The sequence below is a fragment of the Thermobia domestica genome, chromosome 2 (genome assembly GCF_964235325.1).
Source record: "Thermobia domestica chromosome 2, izTheDome1.hap1.1, whole genome shotgun sequence".
Taxonomy (NCBI): Eukaryota; Metazoa; Arthropoda; class Insecta; order Zygentoma; family Lepismatidae; genus Thermobia; species Thermobia domestica.
In genome coordinates, this window is record NC_137455.1 from 134,294,260 (window position 1) to 134,315,595 (window position 21,336).

The window sequence follows — 21,336 nt, forward strand, 5'->3', positions numbered from 1 at the left end:
TGTGCCACATTGTACGGATAAATACGTAGTCCATGTTGTAAGTACTGTCCTGGTTGAAGACATTTACTGCATCCAAACTTGCCGTTGAATTGTACTAGCTGCTGTACAGCACACTTTGCAGGTTTATCAAACGTGCCAAGAATGGCATGCAAGCGTACCTGAGTGATAACATTATTTTTCAAAGTATATTGTCCTTGTAGAAGAACACCACATTCAAACTTCTTCAATTGTGCAGCTACACATGAATAAAATACAGAATGCAATAAATCGTTCTTTTTAACGTGCAACTCTGGAAGTCCGATGAAAGTGAACAATCCAACTAGAAGAATGTTTTCTGGTTTCCATCGCATCGGTTCATCTATTTCTAATATGGAAATGTAGAATGGCCAGAAAGTGATATGAGAACTGTTAAAACAGGTAACGCCATCAACATTTATGATCCCTGTCAAAGATAAAATTCCATCTTCATCCACTAATAATGGGTGTTCTTCCCTGAATTTCCTATAAATTTTACCATCTCTAACACTACTCAAGTTACCCTGACGTGATTGCGATATTGACAGATTTGCCAGAAAATGTGGTCGGGAAAACATGTTCTCCAGTTGTTTACCAATATCTACAGTAAAAAAAGAGTGAGCTTTTTTGCACACGTGTTTAGTACAGTTATTGCATGAAAGGGAAGCACAGGCTGAATCGTGAATATATGCACACTGACAACAGAAGAAATGCCGCTGGACTTCTATGTTACGTAAAGCCATGAATTCTTGCAATAATAAATATTTCGTGCGTGGTACTTCTTTAATATTTACAGAATGCATTAACCTAAGAAGATCTGATGTTGCAGTTTTCGTGAGCTTGTGCTTATGAACAAACTGCATTATTTTTATAACAGATTTACTTTCAACGTTCTCCTGCAATGTAGAACTGTTTGGTCCCGAAACGTTATGAACTACATTTAATTGCAATTCAGGAACAGAAATATCTTTTAACTCAGAATTGCACTCTGAACTATCAGGCGAAAAGTCGAACGTTGATTTAAAAGGATGCTGTGAATATGTGCCGTGAAGTATTTCGTTTTGTTCCTCAAGAGGAAACGCCGGAAACGAACATTGTTCATCGATACAGCCCGATGAACCAACGCTTACACTGCCTGTCAACTTATTTTCCCCGATTTTTAAGCCCGCGTAATTGGGAAAAGGGTCAATTTGTGGTTTATCGGATTGTATCGAAGAATAATGGTTGTTTTCGTCCTTTTCTCGTGAAGAACAAGACGATGTACTAAGGCTATTACATAATGTACCTTCTCGTTGAGTGCCAGGAATTTCAGTGTTTACTCTCTTAACATGTAAACGCTTATTCCACCTATATCGTGTTTTTCTTGGTACCTGAAGCACCGAGGGAGTGGGACTGTTGCATGCAACATATTGTTTGTAGTTTCGTTTCATTGTAGTTTATAAGTTAACGTAACTATATTTTAAACACGTATAATGAACATACAAAAAGTAACTACAAATAACTCAAAAGAATATATATACACTGTATCTACAAATTACTATTATACTGTTGGTATGAAGCAAAATTAACACAAACTCTACTGATCATCTTGATCCTTCTGCTTGTCTCCGTGCCTATTCTTCCGAGCCGCCTGTACACATTTGTCCGTCATAGCTGCGTGAACTGCAGACGTCTTGGTATTAGGAAATTTGAGGAGAACATAATCTGTGATCAAAGAAAGGTCTTATCAACAAGGATCTTTTACACATATACTAAGCTGAAAATATAACGAAAGAAACAAACTCCAAGTTAAAAAAAAGTCATATATTGAACAATGAACACTGATTGTAGGAGGTGACTGGGTGGACAGTAGAGAAACTAACAACTACAGATATAGTTATTGTTAAGAAAGAAATAGTTACATTCTGTTTAAAGAGTATTTTAGAAGTGTATTTATAGTTTTTACGGCTATAAGATTGGTTTGACTTAGTTTAACGTCCCACGGTTATGTCTGCTAGACTAAAGGAGAATGACCTGCTGATTATAGTGGAATCGAAACTACTTCGATCGTTCAACTGTACTTCCACCGGGAATCGAACCCGGGACCACGCGAACAGAAGTCAAGCGTGCTAGCCACTAGACCAAGCGAGGGTTCTTTACAGCTATGAGTCAAGTAGCGATAGGATTGGGTAAAGAAGTGGCAAATTAATTGGCCATAACGTACCATTCAATCCTGGACTGATTTCTTCTCATTTCAGGTCATGTCGGTGACCAAGAGAAGGGTTCAGGTGGATCAGTCGGAATCATGCTAAGTGTAAAAGTTAAACAAGTACAAAACTTGGAAAATTCGCCACAGAAACTTACAATTTGTTCACATACGTTAATGGAGATCAGTATCTATCTATCACGCGTATTCGAGTGGTTCAAGAATGTTAAAGGAAGGAGGGACAATCCAAAAACCCACTGTGACAGAGAATGTGTGTAGAAAATCGGTACAATTGTTCGAAACCGCTACATGAAAATTCGAGCAATTACTCAATAAAGAAACAGTAAATAGAGTTTTACACGTGAAAAAGAAGTGTCATAAATCCTCTCGCACCAACACAGATTGAATTGCAGTACTGACATTGTTTAAAACAAAAAAAAATTATATTCGAGGTCAAATTAGAGGGAATTCGGGTATTGGCGAACCCGTCATCTAAAGCAGACCCTCCTTTTTTTATTTTGTCGATTTTCTTGAAGTGAGTTGGCAACATTATCAGAGAACGCAAATTGCTTACTCTTATGTCAAAGCTTTCACTGAAGATGTCATTGAATGCAAATAAGAATACGCAAATTTATGTCTGTAGCAGACTTCAAAACTTTCGAACGGTTAAAAAGTCTTTCCTTATGTATTTAGTTTCATTTAGATTCATGTTATATTAAGAACAAATAGGTGACATTGTCTTGACTAGACCTTACAAGAACATCAAAACCATCATGTAAAAATATTTAATTACTGGTGGCGGATAAAGTGGACCCCGGCATGGTAGCTAAAGTGAAGCAGAGTCCAATTTGCTCAACCTTTCCAGCAGTGCTCCTTTAAAGGTTCTTTTACTGAATTAATGACTGGCATAACTTAAAATGTGTAAACTTAATGCAGATATAACTGTTGGATACACAAATGCACACATGTACGAGTTTCTCAAGTCATTGCAGTATTGTTATAGCCATTGGACAAGTCGGTCATTGGAGTTCTGAAACGTTTCTACAATGGAGAAATCATAATGTACCTCAGACCTACAGGTCATCCTATCACTCACTGTAATTTGACAAAACTTTGATAGGACAATTAAGGTTACAGACCGGCGTCTTTAATTTCTCGTTCAGCACCTTTTGTGCTACAGGATTCTAGCCCATTAACAGAAGACCCCAGGGATCCACTTTATCGGAGCAGTTTCAAAATCAGCAAATTTTCACACTTCCAGTAAGGAAGAATTAAAAAATGAATACAGCATAAGCTAAATTATTGTGCTTAAACATGATACAAATAAATAAAGAATTGTTTTGTTATTGATTTATAGAAGTATCAATTTGTATTTAAAAATATAGCCCACTTCCTCCATGATGTACTATGCAAGAAATGCGAAACAAAAATTATAAGTAAAAGGCATATGAAACCTAACATACCTTTGATAGCACTAATAATATCTGGAGACAGTGTTTTCTTTATTTTGCCACGACCAGTTATTGAACTTGTACTAAGCTCATCATCATCAAAAAAGCACGACATAAGATTTCTCGTGAGCTTTGTAGCAGAATGGCCTGCACTGGCTACGCAGCGAATTAATCGGGAATGCTTTATTGTAATGTCAGGGTAATCAGGACTGAGAACCACATCATCTCCATGTACGGATCTCGAGTATTCCTGTAAGTAAAAGTTTAACACAATAATTAATCTTAACACATTCTACCATTTACTTTTACATATATGATGTACAGTAGAAATAAAATTACCCGAATTGCTTTGGAAACAAACGATCTTACCACGAACAATCTTTTGCGCTTGATTTTGGTTCTTGAACCCCCCCAACACAAAACAAGGGTAGAGATAACGAAAGCCGAAACGATGCGAGACTTAGCTGGATCGAAACTAGTAGTGTGAGCTGATTGACTGATTTTAACACACTGTACATGCAAAATTTAAACTACTTTGTTTTTATAAGTCTTTAATTTGTCATTTAAGCAAATTTAGATTTTTGTATAAAAATACTATTTTCGTAAGTTATCAGGATCGAGTGTAGTCCAATTAATCCGGATAATTGTAACTCTACCGTATATAAGCACAATAACTGCCCAACATATGAACAGTATGTATCAAACACTACTACAACAGCGAAATTGAGCGTGTTTTTAAAATTGCATTGTCTAGGGAATACATATAATTTTATACGCCTCCAGCTAGCAAAAAGGAAACAAAAAGAAACATATGTAAGAACAGTGCCGTCAAATCTAATTAAAACAAGCAAACCGCAAATGATGGCTTTCCGAAAATAGTGACCCAATCACATTTGAAAGGGACGAGAATGGATACATTATACGCAAGAATTTTCGAGGTGCAATCTTCCTATAAGCACAGATGAAATGCAAATATATACACACAAAGAAAGAGAAAATGAAATGACTTTCGAGTCTTCCGTTCTGCGGTTATGTGGAGTAAGCTAAAGGAGACAGTGATGATGAGAACCAATGAAATGATGGAATGAACAGAGGTGAACGCTGTAACCCTCTCCACTGGTCTAGTGGCTAGAATGCGCGCCTTTGGCGTAAAAGATCCCGGTTCGATTCCCGGTGGTAGAGCATTGAAAGAGAGGTTCGGATTCCACTTTAAACTATATGTCCACGTCTCATATAGCCTCCCTCCTGAAAAAAAAGACGTAAGCGATAATCAAATCAAATAATCAAAAGTAAACGCTCTACCATTGAGCCACTGCGACCCCACACAAAGAAAAGAGACAAAATACTTAATGCAGACTTTGTCTGTCTTATAGAGACTATGCCGTTACCTTAAATTACTCATAGTTTGAAATAAGCAAGCAGAAAGAGAAATTTGGACCGCCACTTACATATTTGTATGACCCTAAGAATTTGAACAATTGTACGCCCGCACCCCTTCCCTACAAAACGGCGATAAATTGATCTAAAACCTTAGTCTTAAAATCTAGAAAAGAAACTTACGTTACTACTTTGACTGGATGGTGACACCTCATGGTTGGATTCTTCAAGATCTTCGGCATCTAGCAATGTGAACAAGAATGTCTTGACACTTCTCGGTACTTTGAGCTTCCGCTGTTTATCTCTGGAAGCGCATTCCTTCTTTAGAGCATCTACTAAGCATTTTTCTTCGTCTAATTTGGTGCGCAAATCATTAACTTCTTCTTTCAGTACGCTGCAGTTTTGACATTTGTCGATCTTTCGTACTTTTGGTTTCGAGCCTGATGGACTGTTCTGAGCTGATAAGTATGCGTTGCTTGGATGCTTGTCTATCTGTTCTTGACAAACGTTACTGGCGGATGCTGACTGTAAACTTCCGTTGCAAGAAGTTCTGTTTATTTGCTCTTGCCAGACGTTACTGCCGGGTGTAGTTTCTGTAGCCGACTCAGATGGAAAATTATCCGTACATAGTGTGGGGTCCTTCACAATAGTTTCAAAGTTCCTTTCAAATATTTCTTTCAAACTGCCTGGATTTCTACGATTTTCATCCTCTTCATCTGTTGGAATCGGATCTGTTGAACTTAGGTCATCAGAATTATTACTGCTGCCAGAATCATATCTTATTACCCGTTCCGTCTTCCCGACAAACTTCCTTTGTTCCACCTCACATTCGGTTTTAGTACCTGAAAAAAAAATCCATCATGATGTCATCTGCATCTGAAGTTTTCGGTGGTACATCATAATCACTTCATAAAATATAAGCAATACAAGAAAAGGGCCACCCGTTAAAGGGATCTACTACAGATTACATGCACCAGCTTCCAAGGAAAAGTAGTAGGTTCAGTAGTTAAATAATCGTGGCAGATACTGACCGATTGAAAGTAGTGCCATTGCGGGAGATGTGAGAAGGCTATCTAATTGACCCGGGTGGTAAAGTTTGAGATAAAGTGTCCCTTATACAGCTAGCAAACTACAGAAACTGCATACCTCAATCTAGCCGATGCTTCTAAATCACTCGTTCGCAGTAGGAGTACAAATATATAATAAATAATTTCGTAGAGAACAGTGTATACTGATAGTTAATATATAGGGACGCAGATTTTTTAAAAATATGTGGACATAAAAATGATAACTTTGCGGTTAAACGAGTGACTGCATATGAAAGAGGACTGTGTTCGATATTAATTCCGACTATCGGAGTGCCCTGCATTCTCCATGCCTCCTGCAGGACAAACACCAGTTCTCGCATTAGTTAGTCCATTTGCGATGTCGCTGTCGCAAGACTATTAGAATAGATCGTGGCTAAGCTGTTAGCGCACGCGCCTTTGACGTGAGAAACTTGGGTTTGATTCCCAGTGGAAGCTCATGTGGTTCGGATTTCCTGTTAATCAGTATGTCTACGTTTCATATGGCCTCGTTGCTGAAAGGGACGTTGAACTCAAAATCAACTCAACTATTAGAACGGGAAACTCCAAAACTTAAAGTCAGTGGGTGCGCTTTTAGAATAAGCATAAACCTCGTTTATTCCCCAGTAGTGCAATTCCTAAAGTTTACTGATGAAAGAAGTAAATGTTTTATGAATGTCTGTAAACCGAAGACAAAACTTTTATAAATTGGTTTACACACACACACATTATTACTCGGTAGTAGTACATTGTTACTTGGGCCTGTACAGTAAGAGTTTAAGAATGCCTTATGGAATCATTTGAAGCAAGAAAAGTTAAGACAAATGATTTTTATTTTGCCGACGTATGTAAATATTCACGAATCTAGGCACAGTAGTAATGTTTGCATGGTGTAGCTATTCTTCATAATCTCATTCGAGACTTACAAAACCTACACGCAAACTACAACGTATGATGTTGCAGTTCATTTCCTACATCCCAAGAAATGGCATTTGTGCTGGCTGTATCGCCAGACCACATGAAAATCGAAAAAGAAGTACCAACATGAACTACATTTGGTTAGAGTACATTACTTTACGTTAGGTTATGTTACATTAGGCAGGTTAGGTTCAGTTACAAGTCAATTACCTTCAAAACAAAGGCATGTAAATTTTTACAATTTGCAATAGAACATTACTATTTGCGTATAAATAAGACGTCCGAATGTATATGATATGAAAACTACAGTACAAGACATTAACCAACCTGTGCTAGGTGCTCACTAAAAGCAGAGCGCGTTAGTTAGGGCGGGTAAAGGAACAGGCGCATGAGCGAGGGTAGTGAAAACAGGTGGGTGTTGGCAATGATAAGAGTTTGAATAGCACTTGTCGTTGTTTCATACTAGTAACACTCCACTTGTAAATAGTACACCGTGTCTTTCACACAATTTCAACAGCTGACGTTCGTTATTTTCGTGTACGTAATTCTATAAAACTCACACGATATGTCATAATATTGATATATATGCGCCATTTCCACACTTCATTTCTCGCCACTAAATCATAACAAGTGTACCTCTATGTGAAATAGTCTCTTCCGCCTCCACATACAATGACGCTTAGAACACCAAAACCAGCCTACCAAACCCCTTTCTTAACTTCAGCTATTCCCCTAATCTGCTTTTCATTCAAGCTCCTTCACAAACCAAAATAGGAGTATGTTTAGTACAAGAGGTCCAAAAGCACGTAAAAAACAGAAAATTTACAGAAGAAACGAATGATGCAAGTACTTAGACGTAACAGAACGTAACCAAATCTAACCTAACCTAAACCAACCTACTATTAGTAGAAATAAGCGAAATTCTATCATTCTTTGGAAAAGTATGCTGGACCCATACACTAATATAACATAAACTAACCTAAGCTTACCTAAATTAACATAACCTACCCTAAACTAGCCTAATGTGAACAGAAATTACCAAAATTGTAACATTTTTTAGAGAAAAGTGCTGGACCCCTTCTGCTAAACATAGGCCCCAAAATAAATTATCCAATTCACCCAGTAGATTTCCAAAATATTGGAGGCGGTACAGCACTTAAACCCCAAGAACCAACATGGTTCACACTGTTTTACGTTAATCACTAAAAATCTACTATTCTACTCTGATACCTACAAAAGTGTTATTTAAACTCAGATATCTAGATTCAGGTCGACTGCCAACAGTTAAAGTGTACTAAATAGTTTATTTTGGCGCCAACTGTTGTTGATCTAGCCACACAATAAATAAATTTAAAAAAAAACAACTTAGGATTATAAATAGTAAATACTTCTAAAATATAACAGAGTGACAGTGAATTAAAAGTGAGCACAATACTCTGTTACTTAGCCAGAAGACATTTTCTCCAATGTACTTCGCTGAGTCATTAACATCCGTAGATTCATGCGATTTGTATTTCCATCGTTCGGTAGTTACTACAAATTCGCGGTAATTTTCTGTTTCGACAGTTCACTGCAAAACACACGGTAATGAATCACACATTAAATATATGTCATTATCTTAAATTAATTACATCTATAGCTGTTAAAGTATTGTTAGAGCCAAATACATTACTCACCTACATAAAGAATTCTACCATCGTAGCACGTGCTTCCTTTCCATTGTACAGGGTACACTTTTCCAAGTGTAAGTTTACCTGTACATTTACATTTCTTGCGGTGTAGAATGGAATAAGTATTATTATCCCATTCAACTACAACATACGCATTATTTGCCGTTGACATCTTGAAAGCCACTGTAATCTTGTGGAAACTTACAATTCATCCGCTACCATCGAGCACACAACCATAGAAAAACCACTGATCACAAACCCTAACGTCAACAACCAGCAGACGATTGACAACGAACAAACGAACGCTGTGGCGCCAAGCGTCTTTCCTGTGCGTAAACATATAGGTTCTGATCACGTTATAATTATGTTGTTTTCGATATTGTCTCCCAAGTTTACAATATACATATAAGAATAACTTATATGTGTATGACGATAATTGTGTATTGTTCACATATCGCAATTCTTAAGGAAAGGAAACTTATTATTCAGACTCAGGGGTGTCATTTGAGAAAGTCAAGGGGGCAATCGCCCCATGAGTTTCAGAATCTCTTAATTAATTGTGCAGTAATATAATATAAATAAAATGTTAGTGTGTTTGTGCGTATGCTTCTTTGGGTGCCAGACGAATGGACCGAGAGTTATCAAATTTTGGTCACGGGTATGCTGGTCCACGGCCAAGACCAAGACGAAGCATTTTTTCCAAACTTCGAACTAGGGGTCGCAAGGGAGGATTTACTACGACATGAAAATATAGTCGAAAATGACTTATATTAATGTTAACTTCATAGTTTTCGGAATCGCTGAGATCATAGTGAAACTCCCGATTGCGTTCACTTGCCCACCCCCCTTGGGGGCCAAGAGTCAACAGCAGGTCACCGAGACATGTACAAATAATCGAAAATAACCAATATTAGTGTCAAGTCTATAATTTACAGGCTCGCTGAGATTAACGCTGAAGCTATGGATCCCGTATATAATTCCAAATACAGCCCCATCGCCTAGGGGCCGAGTCAGGGACATACGCAGGGGGTGGTCCTGGGGGTCCGGACCCTCCCCGAAATTTCGACTTTTATGTAAATTTAGCCTAATTTTAGGGGCAACTTTAGAAATTTTAATATAAAATACTCTCATATTGAGTTTGGACTCCTCCCGAAATAAATTCCTGCGTACGCTACTGCCGAGAGTCACCAAGCGGGTCACCGAGACACGTAGAAATAAGCGAAAATTACCGATGTTAGTGTCAAATACATTATCGTATCCTTTTATCCATCTGCATGTACTTTCCAGGTGTTTTACATGTACATGGTAAGTACCTGGGCATACTGGGGAAATAATGCATTTCCCATGCATGTGGCATGTAGTTTCCGATACATAGTGATTTACCTGTCTTATATTCCCTGTACATGTACGCTTTATCTACGTCTGCCAGGTACAATACATGCACCTGTGACATTCATTTTCCGTGGATGCATGTTCCTTACCTGTTTTCATTTATATGTACAGGAATTGTACATTCCATGTTTTTCACTCCTAACTTACGCATGTAAACATGTAATTTACATTGCATTTTTTCTATCGTTCTGCAGGTATTTTGCATGTGTTTTACATGTACATGGTAAGTACCTGGGCATACTGGTGAAATAATGCATTTCCCATGCATGTGGCATGTAGTTTCCGATACATAGTGATTTACCTGTCTTATATTCCCTGTACATGTACGCTTTATCTACGTCTGCCAGGTACAATACATGCACCTGTGACATTCATTTTCCGTGGATGCATGTTCCTTACCTGTTTTCATTTATATGTACAGGAATTGTACATTCCATGTTTTTCACTCCTAACTTACGCATGTAAACATGTAATTTACATTGCATTTTTTCTATCGTTCTGCAGGTATTTTGCATGTGTTTTACATGTACATGGTAAGTACCTGGGCATACTGGTGAAATAATGCATTTCCCATGCATGTGGCATGTAGTTTCCGATACATAGTGATTTACCTGTCTTATATTCCCTGTACATGTACGCTTTATCTACGTCTGCCAGGTACAATACATGCACCTGTGACATTCATTTTCCGTGGATGCATGTCCCTTACCTGTTTTCATTTATATGTACACGTATTGTACATTCCATGTTTTTCACTCCTAACTTACGCATGTAAACATGTAATTTACATTGCATTTTTTCTATCGTTCTGCAGGTACTTTGCATGTGTTTTACATGTACATGTTAAGTACATGGGCTTAAGAGGAAAAACTAGCATTTCCCATGCATGTGACTGATAGATTACAGGCACATGCCATCAATTTGAATCATGTTTTTTGAACATACCTATTGCTCTTGTATGTCCCAGGTATATTACATGGACCTGTACTATGCATGTACCTTGGTGTATGTACATTACATGTCTCCTTTATATGTACAGATACTTTTCATTGCATGTTTGAGAACTTCTAACATTGAACACCATCTACACATGTATCACATGTTTATAGCCACAGGTAGATTCACCTGTCAGTGAAAAACTAACATGCTTTTTACAGCTACAGGCGCCTGTATAGTACCTGTTAAAGTCACATGTACCTGTACATGCACAGAACATTGCCTGGAATTTGTCACATTTTCATATGGGTCCGAACGACAAGATTAATACTTGAACGTTAGCGAAAATTCATACAATGTTTCCTGCAAATAGGAAGATTTTTATGAGTTAACTTTGAGTTTAAAGGTTGGGCAGGGGTGAATTTTATATTGTGTCCGTGAACAATTTCAGTTAGGGATAAAATGTAACGCATATTCATGTGCAGACAATTTGGGCTTTTAAAAAGTATGTAGCACGGAATTAGAACAAATAATATGTTAGAACTTAGTGCATTGATGAACTTTTTGAGCTCAACGTGTTATTTACCTGTTGCAAATGTTACTGATTAGTGTAATTTATTATGAATTAACGTTTCATGTTTGTTCACCAATAAAACTTGTCGTCTGGAAACATTTTTACTTTTACCTTCTAATTTTCTAACGGCATATCAACTAACACCTAATGCATGAATAATTACTAGCAGCATGTTTCAAAATTGGCACTGAGTTTCCGCGAATTATATCATACGGATTGTTGGAATTGATATAAATTATTCTTAAAGACTTCTAAACGTAAGTTCAAGTGAATAGAGCTGTCAACTAAACTAAGTATTTCTATTTTTATAGATGAAGAGATTGACAACATGAGTAAAGAATTGAAAAAGTATGGGATCCAGATGCCGTCGTTCCAGAAGATTGGAGGAATTCTTACGAAAGAAGTACCTGGGGATGAAGCTGCTCTCCATGCCGCTATTATTGCTATAAATGAAGCAATTGATAAGCAGGTATGAGAGTATGAATTTGTTCAAGTTAGGTTGGTAGTTTCAGTAGTTGACACTGTTTGTCGACTATATAAATGCTTACATATTTATTTATTTAAATTAAAATCATTCTTGTCCGGGAAGGACCTGTTAATTCAGTGTGTAGAATCTTAGGTTAAATCATGTCAGAGTGTATTTATGCATGAATGCGCCGTGCGTGTATTTTAAATGCTATCATGAAGTCTCGTAACGTAGAGATAAAAAGTGTCTTGCTGAAGCAGCCTAAAATGTAAGGTCATCAGATTACTGAATTCGTCTCCAAATTTCGTACATTAATTTACTGTTTCTAAGGATACAGAAATATTTACCAATATAAGTGAGAACAGATAATAATAATAATAATAATAATAATAATAATAATAATAATAATAATAATAATAATAATAATAATAATAATAATTATTATTATTATTATTATTATTATTATTATTATTATTATTATTATTATTATTATTATTATTATTATTATTATTATTATTATTATAGGGTTCCTACGATCTGGAAAATCAGGAAATTGTTTTGGAAATAAATAAATAAATAAAGTGGAATAATACTTCTTGCTTGATTGTTCTAGTATTTTCTTTTAAATCATAGAAGTGTATTTGATAAGGATTTTTTATTTTATTTTTATTTGTTTGTTTGTTTGTTTGTTTGTTTAATTTAAAGAAAAATGTACACTTCTATATTTGAATTCTCAGTTGATACCAGCGTTCAAATGTGATGAAATTGTATTTTTTTGTGAAGGTTGGGCACTCACGATTTTCTTGTGAGCCTTCGTTCTTTAGAGCATTGCGGGTGGTTGGTGGTTACTTAAGCTTTCGAGGTACGATTGAAAGCCCTTCTATGTATGTTCTATTCTTTCTGTATCTAGAGGGTGGGGGGCTGGTGGCTTAGTGGTAGTGTTCACCTCCGGTGCTTGGGGTCCCTGGTTCGATCCCAGCTCGCCGTGTGGAGTTTGTGGTGGACAAACACCGTGCTCGTGGGTTTTCTCGGGGTTCTCCCGTTTCCTCCCACTTCCTTCATTCCACCATTTCATTCATTTCTCACCATCGCCGTCTCCTTTAGCCTAACCGGCATAACCGTGCGACGTAAAACTCAAAGATTTCGTTTCTTTCTGTATCTATTGCTTTCTTTATTTAGTCTAGTAGTACACACATGTAGATTCCTTTAAAAAAATCGTATTGATCAACAATTACTCAAACATGTTCTATAAATGTTTTTGCTAATGGTAAGAAATACAGTTCATCTTAGCGAAGTATTTGCAGTCATTCTTTATATATGAGTGTGTCTAAACTTTTTAAAAATACGAACTTATTATATGTTTTTGATTATATGTGTCTGAATTGTTCTCATATTCTCTTAACGATGGGCGTGATAATGATGCTTATTTAAAGTGTGTAGGAAAACACTGAAGTTGAGCAACATGGGGAAGCAGGCCTTAACGTCGTATGTAAAAGGACCAACTCATGTAAAAATTGTAAAAAAAATTCAGTGACCCATTTGTAGAAAAACGTTCAACAGTAACCTCCTGTACCTCCTGTAAGAATTCTTTCAAAAAGTGCGTCCATGAATAAATCTGTCACACCAAGATGAAATATGCCTACTGCTGATACTTCAAGACCTGTTGGAATTCAGAAGAGCTGTTTGGACAGTTTCATTCTGAAAGATGAGGTGCAGAAAACAGAGATTATGTGGGCTTTTCAAATTATGCACAATAAGTAGTCTTTCAACTCCTGCCAGGATTTGAAAACAGTATTTAACGTAATGTTTCCAGACAGTACATTGCCCATGCGTTTTCCCTAGGACCAGATAAGACCTCATATATAGTTTATTACGGTCCAACAGCAATTAATTTAACTTCTTTGTCATCTGGTTTGATAAAGCTCTGAACAAAGTTGTCCAAAGAGCCCAAATGGACTTGGTAGTAAGGTTTTGGGATAATAAACTGGTGAAAGTCGTGACATATTGTTTGAATAGCATCTTCCGTAAGAAAAGCACAGCCAGTGACTGGTTTTTCTTGAATGTGTTTTTCCTCTGCCGTTTTGAACCATATACAAGTATCCATGGATGGCCCTAATTAATTTCAAGTCTTTATTTCAAGATCATATTAGCTCTGTGCACGGTGATTGACACTGTAGGTTGGTCAACCTAGGTACGTCTAATTTACACATTGTGTATGGTGCAGTGAAGATTGGTATTGATTCTGTTGGCTGTTGCATATTGTGATCCCTCTGGTACCTATTCAATGGCTCACCAGCCCGTAGAAGATTGTTGGTTGAAATAATAGTGTGTTCTTTGTTTCCACACACATTTCGTGGTGTGAGATTACTAGAAAATGTATATTGACTTTAAATGTAGCGAAGTTTCTAAATGAAGAAAGCTACCAAAATCGAAAACTGTTACATCATTGAAAAAGATTGTCAGTGATTCATTTGACACGTGTAAGCTGCTCTCCGGAGGGTGCCACCTTTTTCTCCAAAAGTTCCGAACACCAAAGCCAATGACTCCTTATCTTATGATCCGCTGTATCAAATCAGATGTAATGAAAAGTGAGGGCACATCACTCCATTGTATTGATAGCAGCAAATCGGACAACCTGATAGCAAGCAAGAATATTGATATAGGATTTGCAGCAAATGGTCTCTTGCAGGCCTATACACTGAACTAGGAGAAACTTGAATTTTTGCATGAATGTCGCAGTGTATTATGCTCATTGATAAGAAAACTGCAAGAAAGAAGTCCTCTACAGCACAACGCCATAAGAGCTCTGTCATCTTTGAGTCTTGACATTATTCAGAGATCTTCTGTGACTGAACAGAAAAGATTTTACCTACTTCTTCAAGTGATGCACATTGTCAAAATTCTTGATGTAGTAACTGAAAATCACAAGAAACAGTACTCCTCATTCTGTAATCTGTGAGTAAAGAAGCTTGAGGAAATCTTTTACTTTAGTGGTGAGGAAGGGCTGGATATATTTCCTTCAAGAACCTTCTCATGGAGAAGGAGGATTTCAAACAGTTGTGGCGTGTTGTAAAGATCTGTATGATTTTCTCTCACGGCAACGCAATTATTGAAGGTAGTTTTTCCATAAATAAGTCTTACACGGGATGTACTTGAACCTGAACCCACAAAGTGGGGGTGTTGTATATATTTCCTGAAAGTTTGGGTCAAGGTAAGATCAAAACCGGTTACCAAAATTGGGGAGGTCTCAAGCATTTCGCTTGTGGGCAGCACGTTACTCATTTTTATTAAACCTTTAAGCGTGTCTTAAAGTTCGTTGCAGCCCCGGAAAAACTGAAACAGTGGGACAGATATGAAAACAGAAAAGCATGTCTTTCATCATTTCAAAAGTATAACGTATCAAAGTAAAATAAATTGTCCCAGACGGGGTCCAATTCAAAAGTTTCAAGTGCCAAGAGGGGAAAATAAGCACATCATGTGAAAGCTCGTGTTAAATGATACAGAATTGGACATTGGACAAGTCTCGACTGTCGATAAGCGTTGCAAAATGACACGAGTCATTTCCTTTGATACTTTCTAGTTTTTGTTTTCCCTTCTTTCATTAACATAAGCTTTCATATGATACTCAACTTGAACCCCCTTTCCATTTCAACATTTTGAGTTGGACCCCGTCTGGGACCCTGCGAGGGACCCTGGAACATTTCTTTTTACTTTGAATCATTATACTTTTGAAATAATGACATATCCGTGTTTTTGTTTCTACACCTATTCCACCGTTTCAGATTCATACGAGTGGCCGTAGAGTTTGCAATAAAGATTGTGTTGATATTTTGACCCACCGCTATTTTGCACAGGCTTATCGTAGGGAGTCGCGACTTGATTTATCTTATTTTATTTAACACCAACTTTCATACAATATGCAAGTTGACCTCCCCTTTCCATTTAAAAATTTTGAGTGGGACCCTGGGACAATTTATTTTACTTTGATACGTTATACTTTTGAAATAATGAAAGACATGTTTTTCTGTTTTCATATTTGTCCCACCGTTTCAGATTTTTCGGGGTTGCAACGGACTTTGGCACGCTTAAAGGTGTTAATAAAAATGAGTAACGTGCTGCCCTCAAGCGGAATGCTTGAGACCTCCCCAATTTTGGTAACCGGTTTTGATCCTACCTTGACCCAAGCTTTCAGGAAATATATACATCACCCCCATTTTGTGGGTTCAGGTTCAAGTACATTCCAGTAGAAAACATGCTATTTAAAAAAAAAAAAAAAAAAAAAAAAAAAACCTTGGTGCACAGCGTCAACTGTATGACAGTATGTTAGAAGCAGATGGAGTCCAAAATGTAGAGATTTTAAAGATGCTGAGTTATGTTTGAAATGCACGGAGATGCTATGGAGTCCAAAATGTAGAGATTTTAAAGATGCTGAGTTACGTTTGAAATGCACGGAGATGCTATCAAGAAAATTTGGACTAGAGAAAGGTAGAGGGGAATGAACAAGAGCAGAAGAAAGGTACGAAAAGTGCATTGGATGCAAGGCTCAAAGAATTAGAGGAAGAAAGTAAACATGTATGTTAAGAGAATGAAGAAAACCTATATAATTGATGCAGAAATTAAATAGCTGAAGAAGAAAAAAGCTTCATTGTATTGAAAATAATGGTGCTGACAGGGCTCATAGCGAGTCACTTTTTTTTAACTGAAAGTTACTTTTTTGGGAGGTAAAGTGACTTTTTCGTGTGATTTATGTTTTGCATTGGCAGTTTTTTTTAAGAAAAATATTATTAAAATAAATGGAAAAAGGCAGGAACTTGTTATTCATTATTCTTCTGAAGTACTTGCTGCCACATGTGAAACAGTCAGCTTTATTCTCACTTCAGCTTTTATTCTTTCTAAAGCACAGTGGATGGTTGGTGGATGCTTAAGCTCTCAAGGTGGGGTTGAGAACCCTTCTGTGTCTATTCTTCTATCATAATACTCTTTTAGTTTTCTCTCGTAATAGTTAACGCTCCGCTCAACGTTGTGTGTGTGTGTGTGTGTTTATGTGGTTCATCATGTTCGTCTTGTGTTATGCTTCTTGTATGTTCTTAAGAGTAGGTGATGAATTTGAATATTTCATGGCTTTGAGAACTCTCAATGCTGTTAAATATAATGTCTGGGATGAAGAAATTCGGAAATAGGCCAGAACTGGTTCCACTTACTCACAAGCTTCTTACATCTGCTAAGTCTGCTTACCGTACCTACAAAGCATACTTAGAAAGCCTAAGAAAGGAAGAAGCTCAAAAAGAAGAAAAGATTAAACAAAACAACAAACAGAGAGGTGATGGAGAAATTGACAAAGAAAAAAAGGGGCATGATGAGATTTTGGTCACTTTTCAACTATTTACAAGAGACCAGACCACTATGAGCCCTGTGCTGATTAAAATTTTTTCAAGATGCTAAACACGATCGTGTTAAACATTTATTTTTTCTTGCATAGTTATGGTATAGTGATATTTGTTGCCGTCCTTATTATAATCAAAATTAATTAATATGGAATATATAATGAATATGTATAGCAATAATAATCAATCATCATACCAAAGGAAAATTACCACGTTGGTAAGAAACGATTGACTGTAGGGAGAGGAGGACGACAATTCCATAGAAATTTCCTCTAGGCAGAGAATTTCTGTGGAGTCATGAAAAGTCAGAAAATCTTTTTGCTCAGAACCTGTAGAAACCGTGTATTATTACATACAAAAGCAATATATTTAACATTAGAAGTGTGGATAACATTGTAGCGGAAGATACATGTATATTAATAACACATGCACTCGAATGAACAACACGGGCTCTACACAGTTTATATGCATGAAAACAAAACAAAACGAGTTTAGTATTATGCGTAATCGTGCATTTATTAACTAGGTAATCGTGCATTTTGATACTACTTGGTCCATTCAAATTCGGTTATGTCCGTCCTGCAATTTGAAGGATAAATGAAGCCAGTGCCTCCAAGACTTATAACAGGCTAATAGGAACGAAAATTTTCTAGTAAATATAAAACTGCCACTTTTAATACACAAAGTTCACTGTTGCATATTCCGTACGATACTTTAAAATAAATAAATATAAAAACTTAAGTGCTGATACACACGAAGGGCTCTAAGGAACCAGGGGACAACACACTTCAAATGACTTTAGCTAGTGAATACATATGATAATAATCCTGTAAAATTGTTCAATAAAATAAAAGACTTGTTCGACCCATACCAATATCATTATCTCTGACTTCCTTGACTCACACTCCGCTACTTCATTCTGATAACTTCTATCCGGACACTAAGCTATTTCAGTGTATTTGGTGGTTTTATTTCGTTTACCTCATAAAGTACTTTTTTCTTTCTTTTTAAGAGTGCAGAAACTACATTACAGTCACTTCAGAATCCTGTTGCCAAATTGGAAAAGGTTAACCCAGAGCTAGCTGGGATTTATCAAGAAACTTTATATGAAGCCAAATGTAACAAAGTTCAAACTTCCGTGAATAAGGTACAATGACAATTCTTTTGGTTTAAGCTTGGTTACTTTTGTTAATTCAATAAATTAGATGAATATGAACTCTATGTAATTTAAGCAAAGGTGGAGTAAAATGTTCTAAAAATAATTCAAATGCACTAAAATAATTTTACTGATTTTTGCGAAAATACTAATGATTTCAAAGTTTGATCTTAATTCCTGTTAATCCATACGGTGATGGTTACAGCAGGAACATGAATAATCATGGTAATTCTGTTAAATGAGTAAGATACTGTTTAAACATAATACTTAAATTTAATTTGCATGAAGAATGAAGAAAAAAAAAGTGATATCAAAATTTCAATTTAAACTTGAGTGATAAGCAGTATATTATTATTTAGGTAGTTCCTCATTATGGATTCCTGTATTAACTTTTGACCTATTTATCATAGATCCATTCCCTATTTTGCATGTGAAATGATAATTTTGTCAAGCACACAAAATAGAAGTGTTTACGTTTAAAATAATACAGCTATTGTCAAGCTTAATTTACACTACAACGCAGGTAAGTATAATAGGCCAAAAGTTTCTAGAATCGGCATTGTAAAATAATATATCAAGTTAAACGTTGACGTTTCTGTCCTATCCGAACGAATCTATGCATACTTGAACAAGTCATTGGATACAAAGAATGATACGTCAGAATTCAGTTGCGTAGTCACCATTGATCTGAGAATAGTCGTGCGATGGTTGGCCTATGGTTGTTAAGAGCTTTTGTACCAGGAACTTCAAAAATTCACACCTTCGAAAGCAATAGTTTATAGTGCAGTCAAAATAAGGTTTGAGGTTAGACATTTAGAATAAAAAGATGGGACTTTCTGGAATTTGTTCGTGATCTCTTCCTTATTAACCTCCAGAAAATCCTAAAAAAAATCCAGTTGCTGGTTTTCCGCCATTTTGAATAAGTGGCCCTAGTCCAGTACAATTACGACAAAAATCGATCAAACTGAAAGATTTTTTAAGATTATACCTGTTAGAATATATTACATGTATTGATATTATACGAAAACAGTCCCAAAACTTTAGTTGCTGGTTTCCCGCCATTTTAAATAAGCAGTATGCCATCTTGAAATTTTCCGTAGTACTTAGTTTTTGCCTTATGGCTCCTAAGCCATTAAACGTAAATGTATCATGATTTCTTTATGATACTTCTAATATTATAGATTATATAATAAGTGATTACTTTCTCCGCGTTAGCGTTACAAAATTTCAGTGTATTTTAGTTTTATCTATTAGTGCTTGAAAATATAAATTTAGGAAAAAATAAAAATGGTGATTTAAACAAGGGATTAATTATTAAAAATGAAGGAAAATATACTTACCGGAATTATTTGAGGTGCGTTTGTATCCTATTTACAGCAAATACCATCATATCCTGTTTCATGATTTTTACTATACGTACTAGCTTTTATAATTGTGCTTAGATTCTTCTGGCATCTATTAAACTGCTAAACTTAAAAGTATTATAGTTGTAAAAAGGAAGACAATATGCACAGATCACCAGTTGAATTATAGACACCTACCTAATAGCGTGTAACATTACCTTTCGCTTTGATAACGGAGGCTACCGCCACGACACTCCACGAGGCGCCTGAAGTGTTGTTGTGGAATCTCAATCCATATCAGCTGCAAAGTCTCCCACAGAGCTTGCAGGTTAGTTGGAAGAGGGTCCAGAGCCGATGGCGTCCCAGATGTATTAGATCGGATTAAGGTCCGATGACGGTGTTGCCAGATGAGAGGAGTGCTCATCAAACCAGTTTGCTGCAATCTTAGAGCGGTGGGCCGGCGCATTGTCCTACTGCAAGATGAGGTCACCATCTTTGAGTGGCACCCGAGCAAATGACATAACATGGTCGTCCAGAATATTGCGATAGCGTTTATCTGTGAGGGATTGTGTTACACGTGTTAGAAGACCCATTTCACTCCACGTAAACATGCCCCAGATGAGAATACCACCACCACCGGCCTGCACAGTTCCCTGCTGTCACGATGGATCCCTTTCCTCTTGCGGTTGACGACACACCCTTACCAGTTCATCAATATATATCAATGTGAAACTGTCCAGGAAACCTTTTCCCACATTTCCACAGTCCACAGGCAGTGTTCCTTTGCCCATGCTAAACGTTGTTTCCTGTGTTGTGCTGTTAGAAGGGATACTCGCGTGGGTCGATGGCTTCTGTATCCCATGGTGAGCAGGTGGTTGCTAATTGTGTGCTAATTGACACGGAGTTGTCTTACATTGAACCTCTCCGCGATTTGACGCACTGTGGTCCGTCTATCGCCTGTTACGATGCGGGCCACTCAGCGTCTACCCCTGTCGTCGACACGGTCCTGACCGCGGCAGTTTGCCCGTGTGTGTGCGGTTTTACCGGAAGCCATGTACTCACAGCCTTTGAATATCCGAGTACCGCAGCTACTTCCAAAATCGAGCCACCCAGTCGACTGACCCCTACGATTTGACCACGGTCAAGTGCACTCAGATCCTTCGTCTTGCCCATCACACACTGCACTGACATGTATACTTGAGAGAGGAAATACACGGCAGCAGTACCCTCGCGATGCATTTCATTCATATGCACTGGTGGAGCATCTGCATTGCGGTTTCTGCAACTTTCCTGCTGTCTCTAATTCAACTGCTGATCAGTGTATATGGCAAAATAAAAAGCCTTGCGACGATAAATTAACTTCTAAATATACCAGTGTACTGTGAGACTTACTTTTCTCGATGGC

The 21,336-nt window shown here is 37.0% G+C and overlaps 2 protein-coding genes across 2 annotated transcripts in view; one reads left to right on the plus strand and one right to left on the minus strand.

The window, feature by feature from the left end:
* Positions 1-21,336, plus strand: part of LOC145675638 (ras GTPase-activating-like protein IQGAP1) — a 143,594-nt gene that overhangs the window by 23,581 nt on the left and 98,677 nt on the right. The window contains exons 5-6 of the mRNA XM_081746191.1: positions 11,894-12,051; positions 18,445-18,579. Coding sequence (XP_081602317.1) covers positions 11,894-12,051; positions 18,445-18,579 — 293 coding nt within the window. The remainder of the gene's footprint in view (positions 1-11,893; positions 12,052-18,444; positions 18,580-21,336) is intronic.
* On the minus strand, positions 1,582-10,242 carry LOC145675612 (uncharacterized). Its single transcript, XM_081746153.1, has 4 exons — positions 8,687-10,242; positions 5,212-5,870; positions 3,664-3,901; positions 1,582-1,719 (listed from the first exon to the last, which is right to left on the minus strand). Exons 1-4 carry the CDS (start codon positions 8,850-8,852, stop codon positions 1,592-1,594), a joined length of 1,191 nt encoding a protein of 396 aa, XP_081602279.1. The 5' UTR covers positions 8,853-10,242; the 3' UTR covers positions 1,582-1,591.

Coding starts and splice junctions, on each gene's coding strand:
- LOC145675612 (XM_081746153.1), bottom strand. CDS start 8,852: ATGTCAACGGCAAATAATGCGTATGTTGTAGTTGAATGGGATAATAAT. Junction 3,902..5,211: donor CATCCAGTCAAAGTAGTAAC/GTAAGTTTCTTT, acceptor TTTTACTTACAG/GAATACTCGAGATCCGTACA. Junction 1,720..3,663: donor TATTATTAGTGCTATCAAAG/GTATGTTAGGTT, acceptor CTTTGATCACAG/ATTATGTTCTCCTCAAATTT.